Below are 23,124 nucleotides of genomic sequence, written 5' to 3'. Positions count from 1 at the left end.
TGAAATAAAATAAAAGGAGACACATTCACAAAGTCCTCCAGAGAAAGCCCTGGCCCCTTCATTCTTCCCCACGTGGATCTCTGCCATCCTCTGCTTTCACTGCATCTACCCTGTCCTTCTCCTTTTCTCCTCACTCTGTAACTTTTGCTCTGGTTCCCTCATCTTCCTCACCCTCTCTAAGCCTGGTCCCATGTTTTGTCTCTATCTAGTGGACCTGTTCTGCTCCCGTCACTTCTCAACAAGCCCTCTTTCCTTTCAATGCTGTTTACAGACTCCCTCCCTTCCCTCTGTTCCCAGGACAGCATCTTGTACAGCGTGTGGAAAGCTGGTGAGAAAGATTTTTGGAAAATGACAGCATTTACGTATATTGATAACAGTATTCGTCATATATATGCATACACATATGTATATGGACGAGTGTATGGATACTCTTATTCTTAATATATGACACATGCAGAGAAACTACTGCAGGGAGTTCTTTAGCCTCTTGTGTGGAAACGAGAAGGCTGTCAAATTGGGGCTGAGTTTCTCTGTAGACTAAAGCTTCAAGTTGTCTCCATATTATTGAAGTGAACTATGGCTCTTCCAAGAAAAAAACTCATTCTTCCAAGTGACTTCTTCCCAGAATTGAGAATAGAAGACCAAGATCCAGAAATGAGCCTGGCCATACTATTCAGCAAGCTGTTTCCTCCTCCTGCTTTTGGTAAAGGGTGTGCCTTTAGGGCTGTAACTTGGTCACTGAAAGCTTAAAAATAAATGCAGAGAATCTTCCCTGGAGACTATGAGAGTGCTAAATCTGGGTGCACAGGAGTCTGAGTGAGAATTAAAATTACATCAAGTTCTTGTGTCCGAAAATGACTATTAACCAGTGTTGTTTGTTAAAGCATTCCAGATGATTCCATTCACAGGAAAGGGAATTTCTACTGCACAATATTTCCCTCCCCTTACCACGATTGTTTCACATGGGTGGTTGCCTTCTTGACCAAATTTAAGAGATAAAGATACATTTTCACCTCCAGTCAAAAAGTAAAAGAAAGAGAAAAAAATCACCAATATGTACCCAGCCCAAGGAAAGGGCAACTTAACCCATCTGTGTGGGTTAAGTCAGTGCTTCCATATCCCCAAAGGGAGATGCACCAGAACACAGCAAACAGCACATGGCAACAAATATTTGTTGAAAGAAGGAATGAAAAGGAGAGGACTGAATGGCAATACTATCACCTCCTATATTCAGTCCCCCCTCCACAGATAACTGAGCTGCTTATTCACCTGGAAAACAGAAGGATGTAACTTACTGTCCTAGACTCCCATTTCCTCTTGTCTAAGAGAACCACCATCTGCTATCAATTAAAGTTACAGGGATAAAAGAGACCATCTTTTACATCACAGTCAGGAACAGAATAGGTTCATTAACTGAAAAACCCAATTAAAAGTGGAGAGTTGTGAATAATAATAATCATACATACATACATAGCTCGAGCATATTATTTTGACCTAAAAACATAAATGTACATTTATTCATTCACCAAGCTCCTAAAGTAAGGCCAAGGCCTTTTCTTCCATGATGGACCTCCAAGTAGAATTTCATGTAGTCTTTCTTGCATCATCCACATTACAACACAACTTTTGTTTCCTGTTTCTGTTTTTGTAATAGTAGAAGGAAGGTACATGGGAGATTGAGCACACACAGTTATCTCCCGAAACTCTGCTAAAGTGAGAGTAAAGGGATCAAAAGAGGATATCCCACAGGGACAAAGAGAACTGGAGAAAAGACAACAGCAAAAGAGATGCTAGAGAGCAGATGCCAACCTAGCATCAACTAAAAAAAAGGTACACAAAGAGGTATAACTAAAAATCCAAAGGTAGAAATAAAATGGAATACCAAAAAGTACTTGATTAACCCAAAAGAAGGTGAAACAGAGGAACAATAACAACAAAAAACCCAGATGGAACAAATAGAAATGCAAGATGGTACACCTAAACACAAGCTAGTAATGTTATGTTAAATGTTAATGAACTAAATGCTATGCAAATGAACTAAACACAATAAACTAAAAAGCACAGATTATCATTGTCAGACTGAATATAAAAGACCCAACTACATACAATCTATAAAAGACACATTTTAAAGACGCAGATAGATGAAAAGTAAAAGGATTGAAAAAAATGTATACCTAACAGCATAAGAAAGCTGTTGTGGTTAAATTCATATCAGACAAAGCAGATTTCAAAACAAGGAGTATTACCAGAGATAAAGAAGGATATTTCATAATGATAAAAGGGTCAATCAGGAAGACATAACAATAATAACAGTGTATGCAGTTAATAACAGAGCTTCAAAATATATAAAACAAAAACTAACAGAACTAAAGAAAGAAATAGACAAATCCTCGGTAATAACTGGAAATTTTTAACACTCTTGTCTTGAAAATTGATAAAATAAACAGACAAAAAATCAGAATATAAAGGATCCAACCATACTATAAACCACCTTAATCTAGTTGACCTTTTTAGAACATCACAACCAACAATTGCAGAATATACATTCTTCTCAGTGATACATAGTACATTCACTAAGATACAACATGTGCTAGGTCATATATCAGTCTCAATATATTTTAAAAGATTTAATTTGTACAGATTTTGTTCTCTGACAAAATTAAATTAGAAATCAATGACAAAATATCTATAAACATTCTTCTAAATAACCCATAGGCCAAAAAAGAAAGAGAAAACTGGAAAATATTTTGAACTGAATGATATCGAAAACATACCACATCAAAATTGTGGGATTCAGTTAAGGCAATGCTTATAAGAAATTTTATTGTTTTAAGATGCTTATGTTATTACTATGGACTAAATGTTTGTGTCCTCCCAAAATTCATGTTGAAATCCTAACCCCCAATGTGATGGTATAAGGAGGCCTTGGGGAGGTGCTGGGGAGGGTGGAACCCTCATCAATGGGAGTGTATTCCTATACAAGAGGCTCCACAGAGCTCCTCTGCACCATGTGTCCTGTGAGGACATAGCCAGAAGTTGACAGTCTGCAAGCTGGAAGAGGCCCTTTACCAGAATCAACCATGCTGGCACCCTGATCATGGATATCCAGCCTCCATAACTGTGAAAAGTGAATTTCTGTTGTTTATAAGCCACCCTGTCTGTCGTATTTTATTATAGCAGCCCAAATGCACTAAGATCATTTTTTTGAAGTTTAAAATATGACCTAAGCTTCCACCTTAGAAGCCTAAAAAATAAAGGGTGAAGTAAAACCCTATTTTAAATACAGAGAAGGATACAATCAAGTTAAGGGAAGAAATCAACAAACTAGAAAGTGAAAAAACACAGAGGAAAAAAAAACCAAAAGTGGTTCTCTGGAAAGATTAATAAAAGTGATAAACCCATAAACAGACTGATGAGAAGGGGGTGAGGGAGAGGGACAGAAGGAGAGAGAAAACACAAATCAACAATAACAGTAATAAAAAAGGGAACATCACTATAGATCTTACTAACATTAGAAGAATGAGAGAATATCATAAACAGCTTTGCGGTCAATACTATGACTTAGATTAAATGAATAAATTCCTTAAAAAACACACTTTACCAAAATCATCTCAGGAAGAAGTGGAAAATCTAAATAGCCCAATATCTATTAAAGGAATTGAATCTGTAATCAAAAACTTTCACGGAGAAAACCTCTGGTCCAGATGGTTTCACTGGTGTAGTCAATCAAACATTTAAGGAAGAAATAATACCAATATAACACGAACTCTTTCAGAAAATAGAAGAAGAAAAATTCCCAATTCACCTTATGACATGACAAGAAAAGAAAATTAAAAAGAAAGATTCCTCATGAACATAGATGCAAAAATCCTTAATAAAATATAAACAAATCAAATCCCACATTATGTGAAAAGGATATCTATCACAACTAAGTGGTATTTATCTTGAAAATGAAAGGTTGGTTTAATATTTGAAAATCAATTAGTGTAATTCATCACATTAACATTGATCTACATACATAAATTGTTCTATAGATTTAAAACAATCACAGTTGAATGTCCAGCAAGTTTCTTTGTACAAATTGATCAGGTGATTCCAAAATTTATACAGAAATGCAAAGGACCTAAAATAGCCAAAGCAACTTTGAACAAAAAGAACAAAGTTGAAAGACTTATGCTTTATGTCAAGACATTATTATAAAGCTACAGTAATGAACATAGCATAGTATTGGCATTAAGATAGACACATATATCAGTGAAACAGAACAGAGAATTCAGAAATATATCCACACACTTAGGTCAACTGATTTGCAACAAAGGTGCCAAGACAATTCAATATGGAAAGAATATTTCCAATGAATTGTACTAGAACAATTGGATAGCCATACACATGAACCCTGACCTTAACCTCACACCATATACAGAAACTAACGTGAAGTGGATCATAAACTATATAAAAGCTAAAGCTACAAAACTTCTAGAAGACTTAAGAAAAAAATCTTAGTGACCCTGGGCTTGGCAATTTCTTAAGTACTACATAAGAAGCACAAACTATTAAACACAAATGAATAAACTGGACTTCATCGCATTTAAAAAACATTTGCTCTTCAAATGTACTGTTAATAAAGTTAAAAGGCAATCCATAGACAAGAGGAAAATATTTGTAAAACGTACAACAGAAAAAGGACTATATCTAGAATATATGTGTTAAAATAATTAAACAAAGAGGCTATTAGACTGCGATGACTTGAATGCTTCAGGAGCCTCCTAAGCAAACCAAAACCTCTAATGCCTCAAGGTTAAGAACTCAAACCAAAGGACAGCCACTCACAAACAGCCACCCAGGCTTTTCCAGATAATACAACCACTCAAGCTACAGCCAATCAGATAATTTCTTTCCTTTGCTTCCACCTCTTCTCTGTAAAAGTCCTTCCTCTAATTCCTGTCGATGGAGCACTCCTACCCGCTTTGGGTTTGGCATTGTCTGATTCGAACAGAATTTTGCTCAGGTAAACTCTCAGAAATTTAATATGCCTCATTTTATCTTTTAACATGAGGAACTCCAATGACTCAATACTAAGAACACAAACAGCCCACTAAGAAAATGGGCAAAAGACTGAACAGGCGCTTCACCAAAGAAGATGCATGGGATGTGAATAAGCACATGAAAAGATGCTTAACATCATCTGTTACCAGGAAAATGCAAATTAAAATAAGATACTACTATATACCCACTCAAATGACTAAAATCAAAAAGGCTGTCCATTCCAAGAGTTGGTGAGGATGTGGAATAATTGGAACTCTCAAACTGGAAAACAGTTTGGCAGTTCCTTAAAAAGTGAAACAGACACTTACAATATGACTCAGACATTCCACTCATAGGTTTTTACCCAAGAGAAACAGAGACGTGTCCACAAAAAGACTTATACAAGAATGTTCATAGTAGCTTCACTGGCAATATTCAAAAGCTGGAAAAAACCCAAATGTCCATCAACAGGTGAATGAATAAGCAAATTATAGTATATCCATATAATGGAACACTACTCAGAAATAAAAAGGAATGTATGTAGATACATGCAATAAAATGGATGAATATCTAGATAATTATATTGAGTTTTAAAAAACAGACCAGAAAAAGAGTACATGCTGCGTGATTCCACCTATACAAAATTCTAGAAAATGCAAACTAATCTATGATGACAGCAGCTAGTTGCCTGAAGACTAGGGGGTGAAAGGGAAGAGTGATGGACATGCAGACATGCTTGCTATCTTGATTGTGGTGATGGTTTCACAGACGTATACATATGTCAAAACCTATCAAGCTGCACTCTTTAACATGTGTTGTTTATTGTATGCCAATTATCCTTCAGTAAAGCTATGATTAAAAAGGAAAAGAATAATATACCATGACCAGGTTGCCTTTAATCTCAAGAATGCAAGGTTGATTTAACATTTGAAACTCAATTCATGTAATTCATTACATTGACATAATAAAGGAGAAAACCATATAATCATCTCAATAGAGGCAGAAAATGGAAATAATTCATCTTCAGAGAAATAACAAGAAACCATGCCACAATTTAAAGTCATGAGCTTCCAGGTCGAAAGGGCCCACGGAGTATAATTCATTTGAATGAAAAAATAAAGCTCACTCTAAGGCACATTACTGTAAAAGAAATGAGAAAGGAAAAACAGAATATTCTGAAAGCTTCTAGAGAGAACCAAAAGAGAGTCACATATAAAAGACAAAGAATCAGAATGGATTCTAAATGGGGCTTCTCAATCGCCACTGAAAGCTGGAGAAAAAGAGAATGATGGCTTTGCAATTCTGAGTAAATATTCACTTGCAGCCTAAAATAACTCTATCAAGTCAAATTCTCAATCAAGTGTATGACGGGAGAATAAAGACACTCTCATCTATTCTAACCAATATATTCCTCTCTACCCTTTCTCAAGAATATACTGAATTTTTTTCACCAAAACAAGGGAACATACCCAGAAAAATAAAAACATGGCAGTCAGAGGACAGGAGAGGGAGACATGAAGATTTCACCAGATCTAGAGTACAACCAGATTACTTTATAGCAGAAAGATGGAGGGTACTAGTTTGGATTTTTTTTTTTTTTTTGATTGAATTGAAAGACTATCTGATTTTTTTAAAACATAGTATGAGATGTAGAGTTCACTCAGAGTTTGGGGTTGAACTAATGATAGATATACAGGAAACTAAGCAAATGAAAAAACAAGGCAATTCTTCACTCCAGGTTAAATAAGAAGTTGTACAAGAGAGGAAATATTCTTACAGAACACTACATGATTCAGCAAGAAATAGTATTTACACAGTTACCCTAGTGTGTACTTGTAATATTGATTTAATTGGTGACAAGGGGGAAGGCCAAATGTGAGTATTTGAGGTGATGCCAAAGACTTAAATCTTATCTTCCATAATGGATAACAGCCAAAATTATTCATTTTAGATAATCAAAGAAATAGTACCATAAATGTGTTATTTAGAAAATTGTAGGTACCCGCCAAAAGAAACAGCAATAAGAAGTCGAAGTGGTTGCCTCTATGGAGCCGGGAAAGATAAGTCAGAGACTGCTGTTTATATTTTTTGTTGTCTCGTATTATTTTAAAAGTATTATTTGACTTTTAAAATTACATACATGTGTTACTTTGATTTTATAAAAGCAAAAATGACCCTCTTTGCAGTCATAACCCTACAGTGTCCATAACATTTCATTACATTAGTTACAGTCACAAGGACAAGCATGAACAGGTTTGGGAACAAACACAACTGATTCTTGGCAATGAACTAAGTGGAAGAAGAGATAAGACTTCCCAGAGAGAAGCCTACCATTCGTGTGCATGCCGCATGCCAAGGGCGTTCGGTTGGCATGTTTTACAGAAGGAATACAGAGCACTGGTTATATAGCAAGTCGTTTAAACTGATGTCAGTGAAAAGAGCTTCTACTGTAATGAATTCAGATAATAAAGAAAGCTAAAATAAAACAACCTTAATCCATCCACTTTTGCTACCCCTTCCTTTTCCCGTGGGTCAGATGGAGAAAATTCTACAAGGAGCAGAGCTCAAGATCATCCTTCTCAGGGTCATTCAGTTTGCCCTGAAATATTAACCCTCTTGAGGGAAATCTGCAAATGAGGATAAATTAGAGTCCTTTTGAAGGGTAGGCTATCTTATATATACTTTGGCTTAATCCACAAAATGAGTTGGAAAGGTGGCAAAGGAGATAACAAAGCAAAATCTGCCTTTTGCACCATGACAGACCTGATTTCATTTCAGTAACTAGGTTTATTCCATTATTGCCTATCTTCTCCTTTGCATTTTGGGTAAGTACTAAACACTATCCATATAAGTACCGCAAGAGAAATAAAGCGCTCGGGAGTTCAAAACAGGACCTGAGACATCCCACATCCATGCTAAGTAGGGTTGTAGCGAATCTCTTTGTTTAGAAGTCTATTCTTGAGGTTTTAAGTATTTTGGATGGCTAATTATTAGAAGAATTAAAAAGGATATTCAGCCACCTTTTCAACAAATCGGCCAATTGCTGATCTCTTTGCTGTGCTATTTTGGCCAATGATCTGCAGAAATGTCGCCCAGTAAGGGAAATCTGGTTCTCGCTCTTCCTTGGACTCAATCCTGGAGCACCTAGGAAGATCAGATCCACCTCCCACCCTCATTTGCTGTGCAATAAAATTGCACAGCCCCTCCTGATAAGAAATTGTCAAATTTCCTTTATAACTGAAACTAGAACACTAAGCAAGGTAGAAACAGGCTTTTAGCAAGGACAGAGCCCTTACGTGATTTAGCTTTCTATATGTATATTCAGCTAGGAGGGGCAATTTGGATATTCTGAAAGGTCACGTTCCATAACCTATGCAAGTCAACTCAAAATAAGTATTCTCTTTACTTTTTCAGAAGTCCGTAGGCTACTTTCCTCTTCGGCATCAGTAACCACAGACTGTGACTCAGGTCCAGCCATATAAGTGCCTGTTTAATGAGTTTCATAAAGAATCCCTCCCCGTTGCATGGTCACCTCACTATTATCTGGGTCCCCACTCTGGCCATTAGCCAGGCCCTGAGCTTGTCACAAGTCTGTCAAGACTTTTTGATGGGACTGAACTGTCCATCTTAGATGGGAGACCCTGATTTTTTTTTTTTAACCATCATTATTCGAACACAAAAAAAAGCCCATTATATTCACTCTCCTCTCTTACTTCAGATCACCTTATTTTGCATGTTGTAGGCCGATGATGAGCAACAGAAGTGATCTGCTTTTACAGTCTTTACAATCATTCCAATCACCTCATATACCCTGGATGCCCCCCTTCATCTTATTTTTCACTTCCTCCACAACTCCTACTTTCCCAGCAATGATGTTGAGCTTCATTACATAATGGGGAAGACTGTAGCATTACTGAATGTTTTTCTGACTGGAATCCACAGCTTCTCTAGCCCTGCTAAGCTGGGGGCCCCAGAGAGGTACCTCAGTTTCAGAGCTGTTGCCATTCAGAGCCTCCACGTTTGGGTCCCTCCAGTCTTCTGAGAGTGAAGGGATGTAATTGTCTGTCAGAGCATCCCAAACCCTGTAAACAAAGAGAAGCTCTCATTAGCACACATCTGTGGCCTGGCCTGGCCTGAGGAAGGAAGAGCTGGGCCAGGGGAGGAGAGAGGCTTCTGTGTGTGCCAAGCTGAGATCATCTGCCTTCCAGCATGCGGGAGCGAAGTAGCTTAAAAACTGAATTTCAGGCATTACCAGGAGAGAAGGAGCCAAGAGAATGGACCCTGACCAGGAGCTTCAGTGCCTAAGCTGTTTGCTTAAGAGAAGAGGAATTTGTCACCATTGAGAAACCAATGGTAGCGTCTACAAGTAAAACACATCTGGCAACAGATAAACTGCCCCTGAAACTAAATCTGCCCCTCAACCAAATGGCTCCTGTCTCATGAACCTAAGAAATGCCCATGTTTCCTTTCTTATGGGCAGAGAAGAATGAGAAGAAGGGGAGGGAGGGAGTAAGAGAGAGATTGATCTGGGCAGATTTTCTGGCTGAATCTCATTAAGATCAGGGTCATTGTCTAGTTTATATACACAGCTGACCCTTGAATGACACGAGTTTAAACTGTGAGCATCCACTTACATGTGGATTTTTTTTCCAGTAAATATTGTAGTACCAATATTTTCATTTTACAGTTCTTCACTTTAACTAAGTGTGGAGGAAAGTTTGTGTTCGATTAGAGATCACAATATGTGGACTCAAAAGAAGTAGGGTGTGAGTCCTGCTTCTATTCAAATTGTTTCAGCTTATTGCCCTTGTGGTTTACTAATTCCTTTGTTTTTGAGGCAGAAACAGCAGGAAATGGATTTTTCGACTACCCAGGGGGTCAGTGCCCTTAATCCCCCATGCTGTTCAAGGGTTAACTGTATTTCAGCTTCAGATGCCTGCAATCTAAAAGGTCAAGAATTAACTCCTTGACATCTATTGTAGGTAAGGGGAAGATGCCAATGCTATTAAAAGTTACTTATTATCCAAAATGTTCTAGGGATCCCAGGGTGGCACAATCCTGTCCTCTAGCAATGTAGAGTCTAAGTGAGCCCTGTCTCTATCACGGAGACTCCAAAGAAAATATATGAAAGGAACCAATAAATACACCACTGTCTGCACAATTAGTTTTTAGTGGGGGAAGATGGGGTTCCCTTTATTACGTTTCTTTTTTACAGTTCTGATAGGTACATTATAAGAAAGGGTATTCTACAATTCTCTTTGCTTAACTCACTTATTTCAGAAAGATTTTCTTGGGGAAAAAAATGGGGAGGGGATTGGGGAAAATCCTGAAGTCACAAACTCTCACACACAGGAAAATGAATAAATTAGTCAACACTAAGAGATTAATGTAAATCAGTAAACCAAGCTCCTAAAATAATGAATGCCATCCATGGAAGCCAGCAGCACTTGAGTTAATATTAGGTAATGAAATAATGAGGGCTCAGTGCAATCTCCTTCAGGTGCCTGTGCACATCAAACATGAATGATACCTGTGAAACAAGGTATAAGAAGGTACAATTTATTTAGATATACTAATATAAGGAAATGGTCATTTAAAAATAAGCAACTATGTACACATACGGATCAAATCCAAAACATGACAAAGTATGGTGTAAGATGCTGAAAAGATAAGTGCACATTTTATATATATAGCAAGATGTGTATATATATATATGTATATGTATGTATATATATATATATATCAGAGCACAGACACTTGAAACCAGATACATAAGGTGGAGGAGGGGAGTGTTCTTAACATATATAAAATCTGGAATGACATATGACATACGGGTATATGAGATTTTCCTATTTGGTGATAAAAACACAATTTGGTGATAAAAAAAAAGCAACCCAAGAAAACACAATTTAATGGCACTGCTTTGGTTATCCACTTATTCATTTTCTGTAGTACGATTACAAGAAGGCACTTGGAGAGACCCCATCAAGTGTTCATTCGACATCTCTTCAGCAGGATTTCAGTCTACGTCTTAAACATGGGTGATAATCCAGTTTCCATCAAGCACTATTAGAGTTTCATTAATCCAGCCTAATTCTAAATCCAAGTCTCATTAGCATTCTAAAGCCAAGAGGCAAATATGATTTGCTGTCTCCAAAAGTCCCAGGCCACACCCACTAGGAAGGTCAGCAGTCAAGTCCTCCGTGCATCACTGCATTACACTCTCTGCGTCGAGAATGAACAACACGCATGCAGGCACTGAACTTCGGGTCTGACCCTGCAGCAAGCGCCTGGAAAAATAAAATTCAGCAAAGCCCAAAACAGGCAGGAGCCTTTTGTACCTCTCCTAGATAGGATGGAAGCTGGGACCTTAAACGGACAGCACACTTTACAATGACCTTGAAACTGTTTATATCCTTAAAGTGGCAACTGGAGACTGCCTTAAATCATTTAGGGTGGCAACTTTTCTCACCTGAGCCTTCACTGACATACTCTGGATTTTATCTTCTAATTCTAGACTTTTAGTGACAATTCCCTAAACCTTTATCTCCTCGGGATATCAAGCCATCCTTTTTCTGTTCCAAGTTTTCTTCTTGCTTTCTGATGGACATACTTTTTAATCCTTTGAGGTTCATAAGCAACCTTTAATAGAATGACTCTCATCTCTTTGTCATCACTTGCACACCCTTCCCATATTCATTCAGTGCCCATTTAACAATAATAACCATAGCAGCCAACCTTACTGAGCATTTACTATGCATAAGCCAGGTACTACCCTAAACTCTCTGTGGATTAATTCATTCATTCGTCACAACTCTATAAGACAGATACTGAGAAAAAAAACCCTGAAACATAGAGAAGTTAATTAACTCATCTAAATTCACACAGCCAGTAATGACAGATGTAGGATTTGAACCCAGGCAATACAGCTACAGAGCCTATATTCCTACCCACTTAGCTATTCCAATTCTTTATGAACTTTACGATGGGCATGGGCATCAGAACAATATGCCAAGTTCCAAATCACAACCTAGAACAGCAGTTCAGCAGCCGGCTCTGCGTGAAAAGTCTATAACTGCATTATTCTGGACCTGGTGCTTTCATCAATCTATGAAAGGAGAAATGGCAAGGTCAGCAAGGGTACACGCCTGCTTTCTGTCTAGATCTCCAGCCCGTGGAAGGTTAAATGAACGGCAAAGGCAGGCACCCTGGCAGGCAGGCAGGCAGGCACGGGAACGAAGAACGGCGGTGGGAGGGGAAAACACAAAGCTTTCTGTGAGGGAGAGAATGGGATGGACTTTCCTCCCCAGAGAGGTTATCCATCTTATCCTAAGCAGGGTTCTTGGGAAGAGATATATTCCCTGTTAGAGGCATCCTGGGTGGCCTGTAAAACTCCACTTCCTGAGAAGCGTCCTGCTATTTACTCTTATCTCGGGGAAAGGAGACTTTGAAAGCTATCCACTATATCTTTCATCAAAGAACTAAGATTAAACAGGTTCCCTCCATTCTCGTCATTACGCTGCCATGGCACCTGAGATCCAATTTGCTCCCTCAATCCCTGTAGTAACAGAAAAGCCTTTTCATGTGCATATTTTATATCTTGGGCTTAGATGCCTTTAGAAATGACTGTAACTATCTTTCACCATGGAGGGCTAGGAGTTTGGAAAAGGATGCTAGCAGAGGATGAGCAAACCAAACAGAACAAGTTGAACAAGACACGTATCCAAAAATCTGGGTCTGGAATTGGCAACATAGCTATCAAGGCTACATCAATCCTCACCACACACTCACACACACACACACACACACCCCTATATACCTATTCCTGACAATATGGTAGACAGCTTATAGTGCTTATTAGAATTCCAACTTGGGAACATTTCCCTTAAGCCCCTCTAGGCTGGCTACTGCCCTTGTCCAGTTTTATTTGTGTCGAGTCAGGACAATATCCACACTTAGATGTGTGTTAACATGAGTATACTTTTGCTGTTAATACTTAGGAATTATGAATTATTAACACATCAATGACTTTGAACAACTTTTTAGATTCTTTCAAGTGCTTCAATAGAATCCATACTATCTCTGCCTTCCACATGGGGAAACTGAACCTCTGAGAAGAGAGTTAACTTTCCTAAAAATCACAGGCATCTGTCGACTTTCCCTATCTGATTATTTGGGATTCACCTCTCTTCGACTTAAAGCATGGCTGACTACAGGCTGTTTATTTATCATGCGAACTTGATTTTTAACATGACCTTTAATCCAGTAAATCTACCGGAAAGACAGGAAACTGTCAGTGTTCTCACATGTTTGGCCCCTCTGTCTCCAGGGTCCTTGTAAGACAGGGACCCCAGTGAAGTAGGAAGTGGGTTGAGGGCTGACCATTCCCACTCTGTAGGTCTCCAGGTCGGATCTCTTATGACGAAGGAAAGGGTGTTCCTACATATGCAAAGAAGAGATTCTGGAATATTTTCTAAATTTAGAAACAAGAAATACATATTGATACACATTGACTCTCTTTTAATGCCTAGGACTTCCCTGCCCTGACAAATCGGAGAAGAGTTAATATCTCAGCCAATTCCCTCTGAGACACATAGTTCCAAATGAAAACTAAAGAAGTCAAAACTTCAAAGGGAATCACTGACCCTGCTTTCTGATTCGTGCTATCTTTCAGGAGGTTAGTTTGACCAAGAATTTCATTGTTTTTGTTTGAAGCCTCTATTGTGTAGTTCTAACCCACCCAAAACACTTTCCACTCATTGGTGGATGAAATCTCTAACTACTAAACCTAAGCAAGTTTATTAGAACACCAGAGCTGGACTCAGGAGACTATTAACCATGCTGGATATTAAATTATCTTTTTCTTTTACCTCATCATAATTTTACAGTTGAAATAGCTTGATAGGTGTCTCTAAAGCAAAGTGTGTAATTTAATTCAAATTTTTATTTTAAGTTGTAAAGCTTTAGATACGTGGAATGCCTAGAAACACTGTGTTACGATTTCTCTTCCCAGATTCTTCCCACCACACTATCTCCAAATCATATTTTACCTCTAAGGAATTATTCAACCTTTGGTCATTTAGCTGAGGCAGTCAATGAGGCAGGCAAGTCAGAAAAATCAGGATAAGACTAATAATCCCATGTGATGGTAATTAACATTGAGTGGCCTCTGCTAATGTGCTAGGAAAGAGTAAGAACCTGCTTGCTGAGTCTCTGTCCTTAATGAGGCAAAGGGGTGGTTTAGACAGGGGAGAAATGATTTGTTGGAAGCAAAAGGAATTTTCCGAGCACAGCCTAGGTGAGGTGAGAAATTATGTTATTGGCAAGTCCTTAGCCCTGCTTCATCAAGATTGAGCTCGGGAGGTTCCAAAGATGAGGACCCACGCAGTCAACTAGAGTTAAGTGACAAGCCCAAGGTCACACAGCGAGTTAGTGAGAGTATGAAAATCACAATTCATCGTGTTTCTAGTCCATTGCCTGGTGCAATGAAGTAGATAACAGTAAAAGCTATTCTGTATAATAAAGCCCCAGAGCCATTCTTTTTTGACCTCGAGGAGCTGAGCAAATTATAAAAGGCTCAGAATCTAAAAGAATCAATTTGGAACTTAAGATTGAATTGAAACACGTAGCCCACAGTTATAGTACTGGTCACCAGAGTGAAATGTTCTCTGTGATCATGCCTTCAGGCTAGCATTAATTAAAAAGAAAAGAAGGAAGTGGCGTGGGCCTAGAAGTACATTACATGCACCTACGAGGCTAGCTATTATTGCTCATCCAGGTCATTCGATATTCAATATTCACTCCAAAAATATTATTTGATCACTTACTACACACCATGTGCTGAATCACACAGTGGAGAGATAATAATGAATAAGACAGATATACAACCCTTGTATTCACAGAGATACAGTCTCGGTAGTCATCAAATAAGCAACTACCTGCCCAATACAATCAGGTTCAATCCTGTGGGACAAACCTCTTCCCCCACTTACTCATGGGCAACTTTTCCCACCCAAGTCCATAAAAAGAGAAACCAAAAGTGCAGTTGCTCCAAACTTCTACTGCCAACTACTTGACATTTCTTGTGTGATCCCTAAAGAACAGTTGATGCATATTTTATCCCTATGGGGAATTTACGCCTATTTTTACTAAATGCCCCAAACACTTTAATTTATATGACAAATTACCCGCTTCTTCTCTTTTTTAGTCCCTCCTTGAACAGCACTTTTCTCAAATTCCTTTTCTTGACTTCTGTTAAGACCCTGGAAGGTGGCTGGTAAGTGACACAGGGAATCTGCGTACTCAAAAGCCACTTCACCTGGTTATCACCTTTGTTGTGTCCAGGGCAATTCCCTGTTCTCTTGGTTCAATGTGTATGCTTTCTTATTTGGACATATCTTAACATTTGTAGATAATTTTTCCAGTCCTGAGGGGTTATAAACAATTTGGAGATTTTCACAATCCTGGTGTTTTGTAAAGCAGATTGTTCCAACAACGTATATTCCTCTGTCACAGTTAATTAAATTTTTTTCTGGTCCTTATTTCTAATATCTGGGTGGGTTACCATGGATATAAAGAAAGCTGAAGATAGACAGACCCCCAAATGTACCATGCTCCTGAAATTCAATTTTGCATCTAGGAAAACCCATTTCCTAAAACTCCTTCATTCCTTTGTGGTTTCAACTTAAGAAAGCTCTATGAGTAACTGTAAAGGGACATAACTGAACAATGTCAGCAGTTACCAGGGCACTGCCTCACAGAGAAAAATATAAGTAATATGCCATGAACCCAAGGACAGAAACTCGTTCTATGTCAAGGAGCCCCAGATTCCAGGGCTCTAATCTGAGGCGAGAGAGGGCAATTAAGACAGCTTACTCTTCATCCTGCAGGGTCTCCTCCTCCTCTTGGATCTGGAACTGGTTCTTCACGGGAGCTAGGTTCTCGGTCTTGGCGTTGTAGTTCCGAAAGCAGACATTGAGCTTCTCATCAAATTCATTCACCAGGTCCTCCATGGACTTGAAGCTGATTATTTCAGAAGAAAAATTCTCAAGCTCAGAGAGGGAGGGGTCCTCTAGATGGTGGGGAGATGAGCTGTAGAAACACCGTGACTTCTCTTCTGGGTCCTCCGAGCAGCAGGGCCGAAGGTCCTCAAATTCTTCATCCAAACTCACCAGTGGGGCCTCCATTCTTGCACAGCAACAGGACAACTGCAATGTTCCGGATTCGTTTATCTAGACGAATTAAACACGGTAATGTGAGTTTGGACTGGACTTTTGTGCCACCTCTGCTGAGGAACCATAATCACTGATTCCATAACTCTCATCCCTTTAAAAACAAAACTTCCACTTTACTGGTCCATCGCTTCCGTACTTCCTCACCATTATACCCTTAAGGAGTTCAAATATCATTGTTAGTGTGAATAATGCTAACCTAATTAGCATACATTTTGGAGGCACACCTGCTTCCAATTCCCTGCTCCAAAAAACAAAGCCTAATGGTTAAGCATGCAGCCTCCCGACCAGACTGCCCAGGTTTGCATCCTGCTCTGCCCCTTACCAGCTGTGACCTTAGCAGTAACTTAACTTCTCTGTGCTCCCTTTTATTCTTCTCAGGACAGAAATAATAACAGGACCTATCTCAAAGGACTGTCCTAAGGGTTAAGGGAGTAAACACTGGTAAGTGCTTAGAACAGTGCCTGGCAGATAATAAACGTCTATGTTGTTCAGTTTATGTTCTCTATTATTATTATTATTATTATTACTATTACGATAGGTCCACATCCCTAACCATGTGCTCTCAAAACTGGAAGTTTGGGCTCCCCTGGTGGCACAGTGGTTAGGAATCCGTCTGCCAATGCAGGGGACGCAGGTTCGAGCCCTGGTCCGGGAGGATCCCACGTGCCGCGGAGCATCTGGGCCTGTGTGCCACAGCTGCTGAGCCTGTGCTCTAGAGCCCATGAGCCACAACTACTGAGCCCACGCGCCACAACTACTGAGGCCCCTGCGCCTAGAGCCCATGCTCCGCAACAGGAAGCCACCGCAATGAGAAGCCCGTGCACCACGATGACGAGCAGCCCCCGCTCGCTGCAACTAGAGAAAGCCCGTGCACAGCAACGAAGACCCAACACAGCCAGAGATAAATAAATAAAATAAAATAATTTAAAAAAAAAAAAAACTGGAAGTTTTTCGTAACTTATTTGGTGGTAAAACCTACCCTGACCTAAACACGTTTGGCAACTAAACCTGATCTACATGAATATAGAGCTGTTCATGGTTTTAATTTATCCCATTTAGTGTGTTTTGCTGCAGAAATTTTAATTTTTTTAAATTATAGAGATTGCTGCCCCAGGCCCCGGGGGATGATATGCAGAATATGCACTCTATTATTGCCTTCCAAAATCTGAGATAATCTAAATTCTGAAACATGCCTGGCCCCAAGGGTTTTGGATAGGGCTTCATGGACCTGGATATTATTACTCTCATCAATAAATGATAGACTAATTGAACACTAATACAGACTTTCAAACAAGCACCTGAGTTTTTCCCAGACACACAGCATATGTCTGAAACTAGAAGAACAGATTAAACGACTTAGTACCCTGTAAGAGACAAGACCCAGAGACTCATGTGCTCCAAAGCCCAGACTCCACAACCACCTTGGGCACTACACCCTACCTCCCTTCATTTCCCAACAGCTCCGGGTCCTCTACATACATTGCCTTTCGCTGTGATTTATCCATCTGTGTGTACATCCAAGCCCTTCCCCAATTTTAATTTAAATTCCTCGAGGGCAGAGATGTCCTCTGGATACCCTCCATGGTTTCTAGCACACACTGCCTGCGGCAAGGCAATCAATCAATGTGTGCTCACTGACAAATGATCTTCCGTCCCCCTCACACAGTTTTCATGTTCCATTGCAGGCAGCACAAGCATTATTGTCTATCATACCCTTCTCTACCTACTCAGCTTCCTTCTCTGGAACACGGCGAGGCAACCAAACTTTTCCCTCCTATCTACGTGATGACTGATCCAGATAGATGCTTAAATTGGAAACACTACCTCAAGAGGACCAAACAGACAGCAAAAACCACGGCTTCTGCCCCAGGACTGCCATTCTCCACCTCTACCCACAAAACTAAAACTCTAAATAAGCGAGGCAGAGGGCATACCAGGTAAGAACCTGGATAGTTCTTACTGGGATTTTACTGGGATTAAGTCATTTACCACCACATCTCATCAAAACATATTCTGAGTATTTACAGTTTGCAAAGGCAACATAAAATACAAAAATATCTTTTTGGAATACAAAAAGATATAAAAGCAGTATTATGACAGCTTGGAAAGAACACAGGCTCAAGAGCCAACAGACCTGCCAAAGGCTGGCTGAGTGACAAGCATTGTGGGTCCTGATTTCCTCGTTTGTTGAAATGAAGGTGTTGGTATAGAGCTAATATCTCTGAAAGTTAATTTTAATAACATATTAACTTAATACTTTTAATTGATATATGTTAATAGTATAGTTTATTTAATCTAATATATACAAAATGTTGCCATTGCAAAATGTAATCCATATTTTTAAATATTAATGAGACATTTTACATTCTTTTTTCATACTAAGTCTTTGAAATCCAGAGTGTATTTTACATTCACAGTATGTCTCCATGTGGACCAGCCACATTTCAAGTGTCCAATATCCACCTATGACTAGTGGCTACCATATTGGACAATCCAGCTATTAAGTAATATACACACAACTAATTGCCAGCTAGAGGTTCTTCACCTATGGTCGACAGACCCCTAAGGGCTCTTTGGATATAACCATATTTTATTTTATGCACTTAAAAGCATATTCAGAGAAGGATCCCAGAGGTTTCTCTACATTGCTAAAGTGGCCCATAGCACAAAAAAGATTAGGAATCCCCAAGAGCCAAAAAAGTGAGTTTAGAAAAGATCAGTGAGTGCAACTGAGAGTAAGGAAGGTTTTACAGACAAGGGATTTGTACTGAGAGAGGAAGGACTCTGATGGTTAAGTGCCGGGCCCCAGGTTCCAATCCTGTTCCTATTACTTCATAGCTATGAGACTTTGGGCAAAATATAAGCCTCTCTGACTCAGCTTCCTCATCCATAAAATGGGGTTTACATAGCACTTATATTGGAGGTTATTTTGTGGAGTAAATGAGATAATCTTTGAAGTGCTAAGCACAATGTGTGGAATACATGAAGTATCCAGTAAATGTCAATAATATTAGGAAAGCGAGGCTAACTTAGTTACGTGGAAATGTGGGGTGAGAGTGCTTCAAGGAAAAGAAAAACTATCCCTGCCATGATACTCCATGTGCAATGCTTCAAAATGCTTATCAAATGAGAGAACTATTGCTGAATGAATGTTACCATCTTTTTTACTAAGGCACCCCTGCTATTTTCAATTCATGTGGTCAAAGCCACTCAGATCACTGGTTCCATTTCAGAGAGACGTGAAAGCTAACCAGCTGGTATTCCAGATATTTACACTTCCTTTAAATCTGTACTCTTCCTGGAGGGGACAAGGGAGCTGGTGTGAGAAGGTGATATCAAGGAGGGTGCTGATTTGAAACAGCACAATCTATATCATTAACCAGTAACAAGAGGGCGAGCCAAGTGGAACCTAGGGCTATGATTGAGTTTTGAGCGTTGGCAACAAAGAAGATTATCCTGAAAGCACCTATCCTCAGCCCAGGCTCTAGAGAAAATAGATTCACCTAGAAGATTATAAAAGAAGAAATGGATATCACAGCTCTAAAGTTCAGAAATGTGATCATTTGAACAATCTGCAATATAGCCTGATTTCTCTTTATCAACTCACTCACTACCCAGGAGCCAAGAAGCTCCGCATGAACGACCAGCTGGGGATGAAGCTAAAACTGAGAGCCTGCATTGAAAATCAAAGTCACTTGACACCCAAACTGAGCCCAGAATTTGTAGAAAGAGCCCAGGCTGTGGCGGAGGAGGTGAGAGCCAGGCATCTGACTGACCCCACCAAGGCCTCAAGGAGGGGTCTCTGGGTTGGAGCTGGCAGTCCTTCTTAAACGGTTCGCCTTCTCTCCTTCTTTTGCTCTTCTCTCTTGGTGGGGTAACTTTGCCCCCGAAATGAGATGTCCTACTCTTGCATCCTGGCAAGCTTGCCCCTGTCTTCAGTCACAGCTCATTTCAGAAGCTTCCTTCCCTTAAAAGCTAGGGATAATTCAATTGAGAGCTTATCCTCTTTCTCTATACTTCCAAAATCAATTTGAAAAAAAAAAAATATGTGAAGAATGGCAGAAAGAAGGAACCATAGGAGGGTGGTCTTGTCTTTTTCTCTTTATCATACAACAAGAGTGCAGGACTATAGTTTGCTTATGTCCTATAATCTATTCCATTTATTTTGGTTCCCAGGAGATGGTGTAATTTGGAAAAGAAAAGACGGCTCACAACTTAACAGAGACCCAGTAGGAAACACACGGTAAGCCTCTCGTGCAGCACAATGATGCATAGTAGCTGCAGCTCGGGGCTGCAGTACCGTTTCCCAGTGCCTGCTTTGCTGAGCGGAGCAGCAGAGAATTCACCATGCCTCCCCCTGCTGGGCCTCTGCACCTCCACACAGGCCCCATTCCATCTCCCCTTCTTCCCACTACTTGCCCCACAGACCAGTTGATTCTATGCCCACCCCACCCCCCATACCATCCCTAAAGCTGCCCTCCACTGACCCACCTTCGGTTTCCCACTGCTCCTCAGCAAAACCCAGTCAGCGTACACGTCCGTGCCAAGCTGCCCATTTTGACGGAAAGAGCGTATTTCACCGCATAGAAGTCAGCAACCCCTTTGTGGTTCTGCTTCCCCCTTCCCCCTCCTCCTGCTGCTCCATTCACCCTCATCTCACATCCCCCTCCCCCAGTCTGTTGGGGTAAAAAAGAAAGGCTCCTCCAAGCAGCACAATGCCTGGAGCTCCAAGAAAGCCAGGGCATCCCGCGCAGGCCGCACGCATACTCCAAGGGCCACGGCCCTTTTAGCCAAACAAGACCGGGACATGGGAGCGGAGGGGGTCAGGAGGTGTCGCGGCGAGTAGGGCAGGGATAGGGAAGAGGGAAGAAGAGAGGGCTGTGATATACCCCCTGGGGGCTCCGTCAGATGCGCTCCCAGCCCCAGAGGCCCTGGGCCCACAGGAGGGCAGGGTGCCCCACCACCATCACGCCCGTCCTTTCTCCGACCTGTTCGCGGTAAAACAATCGCTCCGCCAGCGTCTGCGGCAGCTGCCAGCGGTTGTGACACTGCAGGAATGCACGGTCCCTGGGGAGAGGCTCGGCGTCCCAGGGAGGGGCACGGGCGGGGTGCGGAGTCAGGTTCTTAGAGGCATAGATGATTCTGGGGCGTTGAAGGGAGCCGGACCAGATAACGGTCCTGGGAGAAGGTACCGACCCACTGCTCCAGCACCATCGGGCTGCGTTCCCTGCCTCCCCCAGTCCCCAAACCGCGCCGCCTCTCGACACACACACACACACACACACACACACACGCACACGCACACACGCACACACGCCTGGCTGGGGGGCCGAGGCTCTGATGATGCTTGAAGTGCCCATCATCCGGTATCTCCCGGCGCCGGGCGCTGCGCCCCGCTGCTCTCCCGTGAAGGGCTGGGCAGGAGGGCGACGGCCTCCCGGCTCTTCCTTTCCGATTCCGGGATGGGACCGTCCTGGGTGCGGAGCTTCGGCGCCCCCAGACCTGCCGGTCGGAGCATCCCAAGTCGCGGGGCCTCCTTCCCCACCCCCGTCCACCCCCACCCACGGCAGTGGGTCGGTCTGGATTAAGGTCGCCCCCCGCGACTGCACCTGTGCGGGTCCTGAAGGAGGGAGGCGGATCGCGGGGCTCAGCTGGACACCCCCATCCACTGGCCGCGGGGAGCGGCCGGTGCGCAGCTCAGCGACAGCGGCAGCCGCGAGCTAGCGAGCGCTCCCCTCGCAGCTCCGCCGGCGCCCGGCTCCGCTCCCTTCCCTCCCCCCCACCCCGCCCCCTCCGCCCCCTCCCCCACCTCCCCCGCGCTCGTGCCCGGGCTCCGGGGGCCGCGCCCGCGCCGGGCACCCGCCCAACGGGCACGCGCAGGACCCGGACGTCATCTTCTCGTTAACATTCCTAGCCCTACTTGGTGCATGTGGCCTGCCTTTATTAATATTTATGAATTACTATTTCTCCCCCCTTTAGCATTGGCCTTTCTGCTTCCCTCATGAATATTCAGAAGCTCAAGATGTGCGCTTGCAATAACTCCCAGTGTGGATTTCTCACAGGGAGGGCCTGACACTGTAGCTGCTCCACAAAAGCGTAGGCGGGTGGCCGAGTGGATGGGCAGGCGGATGCCCGCAGACACACTCAAAGACCTCCCTGGACTCTCTGGACTCCCCCTTCTATTCTGCTGGGGGCTGGGGTGAGCAAGTGAAAGGATGCCTGCCACGCCGAACCGGGTTCAGACCGCGAGTCAAAAGTAATAAACGCTTTTACCTCCCGAAGACGCAGGATGGGGCTGGCTTCAGGCCGAGAAAGCTGCGAACGTTTCCACTGTCCATCTACAGAACTTTTTCATGGATCCCAAACTGAAACTCTGTACCAGTTAAACATTAACTCCCCATTCCTTCTTCTCTGCAGACCCTGGTAACCACCATTTTACTTTCCGTCTCAATGAATTTGACTATTCTAAGTACCTCTTGTAAGTGGAATCACACAGTATTTGTCCTTTTGTGTCTGGCTTATTTTACTTAGCGTAATGCTTTCAGGGTTCATCCATGTTGCAGCGTGTGGCAGAATTCCATTTCCATTTCCATTTCTATTTTAAGGCTGAGTGATATTCTGTTGTATGTATATAACACATTCTCTCTATCCGTTCTTCCTTCTATGGACATTTGGGTTGTTTCTACCTTTTTGCTATTGTGAATAATGCTGCTGTGAATGTAGAGGTATGAATTCCAGGCAACATTTTAAAAACAGCATTCTGTGACATGTGCTAGAAGCTGGGGGTGTAAAAATGCAGGCCTGCCTTCAATAGGTGCAGAGTTTAGTGCATTGATTTCCAAACTGTGCTACTTGGAACCTGTAG

General features: G+C 41.5%; 1 protein-coding gene across 2 annotated transcripts in view; it reads right to left on the bottom strand.

The window, feature by feature from the left end:
• The window catches only part of FEZ1 (fasciculation and elongation protein zeta 1), a 38,709-nt gene extending 16,685 nt beyond the window's left edge, over positions 1 to 22,024 (bottom strand). Inside the window, exons 1-3 of one of the 2 annotated variants that reach the window (XM_068555080.1) lie at positions 21,869 to 22,024; positions 15,901 to 16,256; positions 9,008 to 9,107 (exon numbers count right to left, since the gene is read on the bottom strand). In XM_068555080.1, coding sequence (XP_068411181.1) covers positions 9,008 to 9,107; positions 15,901 to 16,211 — 411 coding nt within the window. In that variant the 5' untranslated portion in view covers positions 16,212 to 16,256; positions 21,869 to 22,024. Of the gene's footprint in view, positions 1 to 9,007; positions 9,108 to 15,900; positions 16,257 to 21,247; positions 21,600 to 21,868 lie in introns of those variants that run through there. The other variant, XM_068555081.1, reaches the window with a different exon arrangement.
• Between the last annotated feature and the right edge of the window lie 1,100 nt (positions 22,025 to 23,124).

This window comes from Eschrichtius robustus, chromosome 11 (assembly GCF_028021215.1).
Source record: "Eschrichtius robustus isolate mEscRob2 chromosome 11, mEscRob2.pri, whole genome shotgun sequence".
NCBI lineage: Eukaryota > Metazoa > Chordata > Mammalia > Artiodactyla > Eschrichtiidae > Eschrichtius > Eschrichtius robustus.
This window is presented reverse-complemented; position numbering and strand designations above follow the sequence as displayed.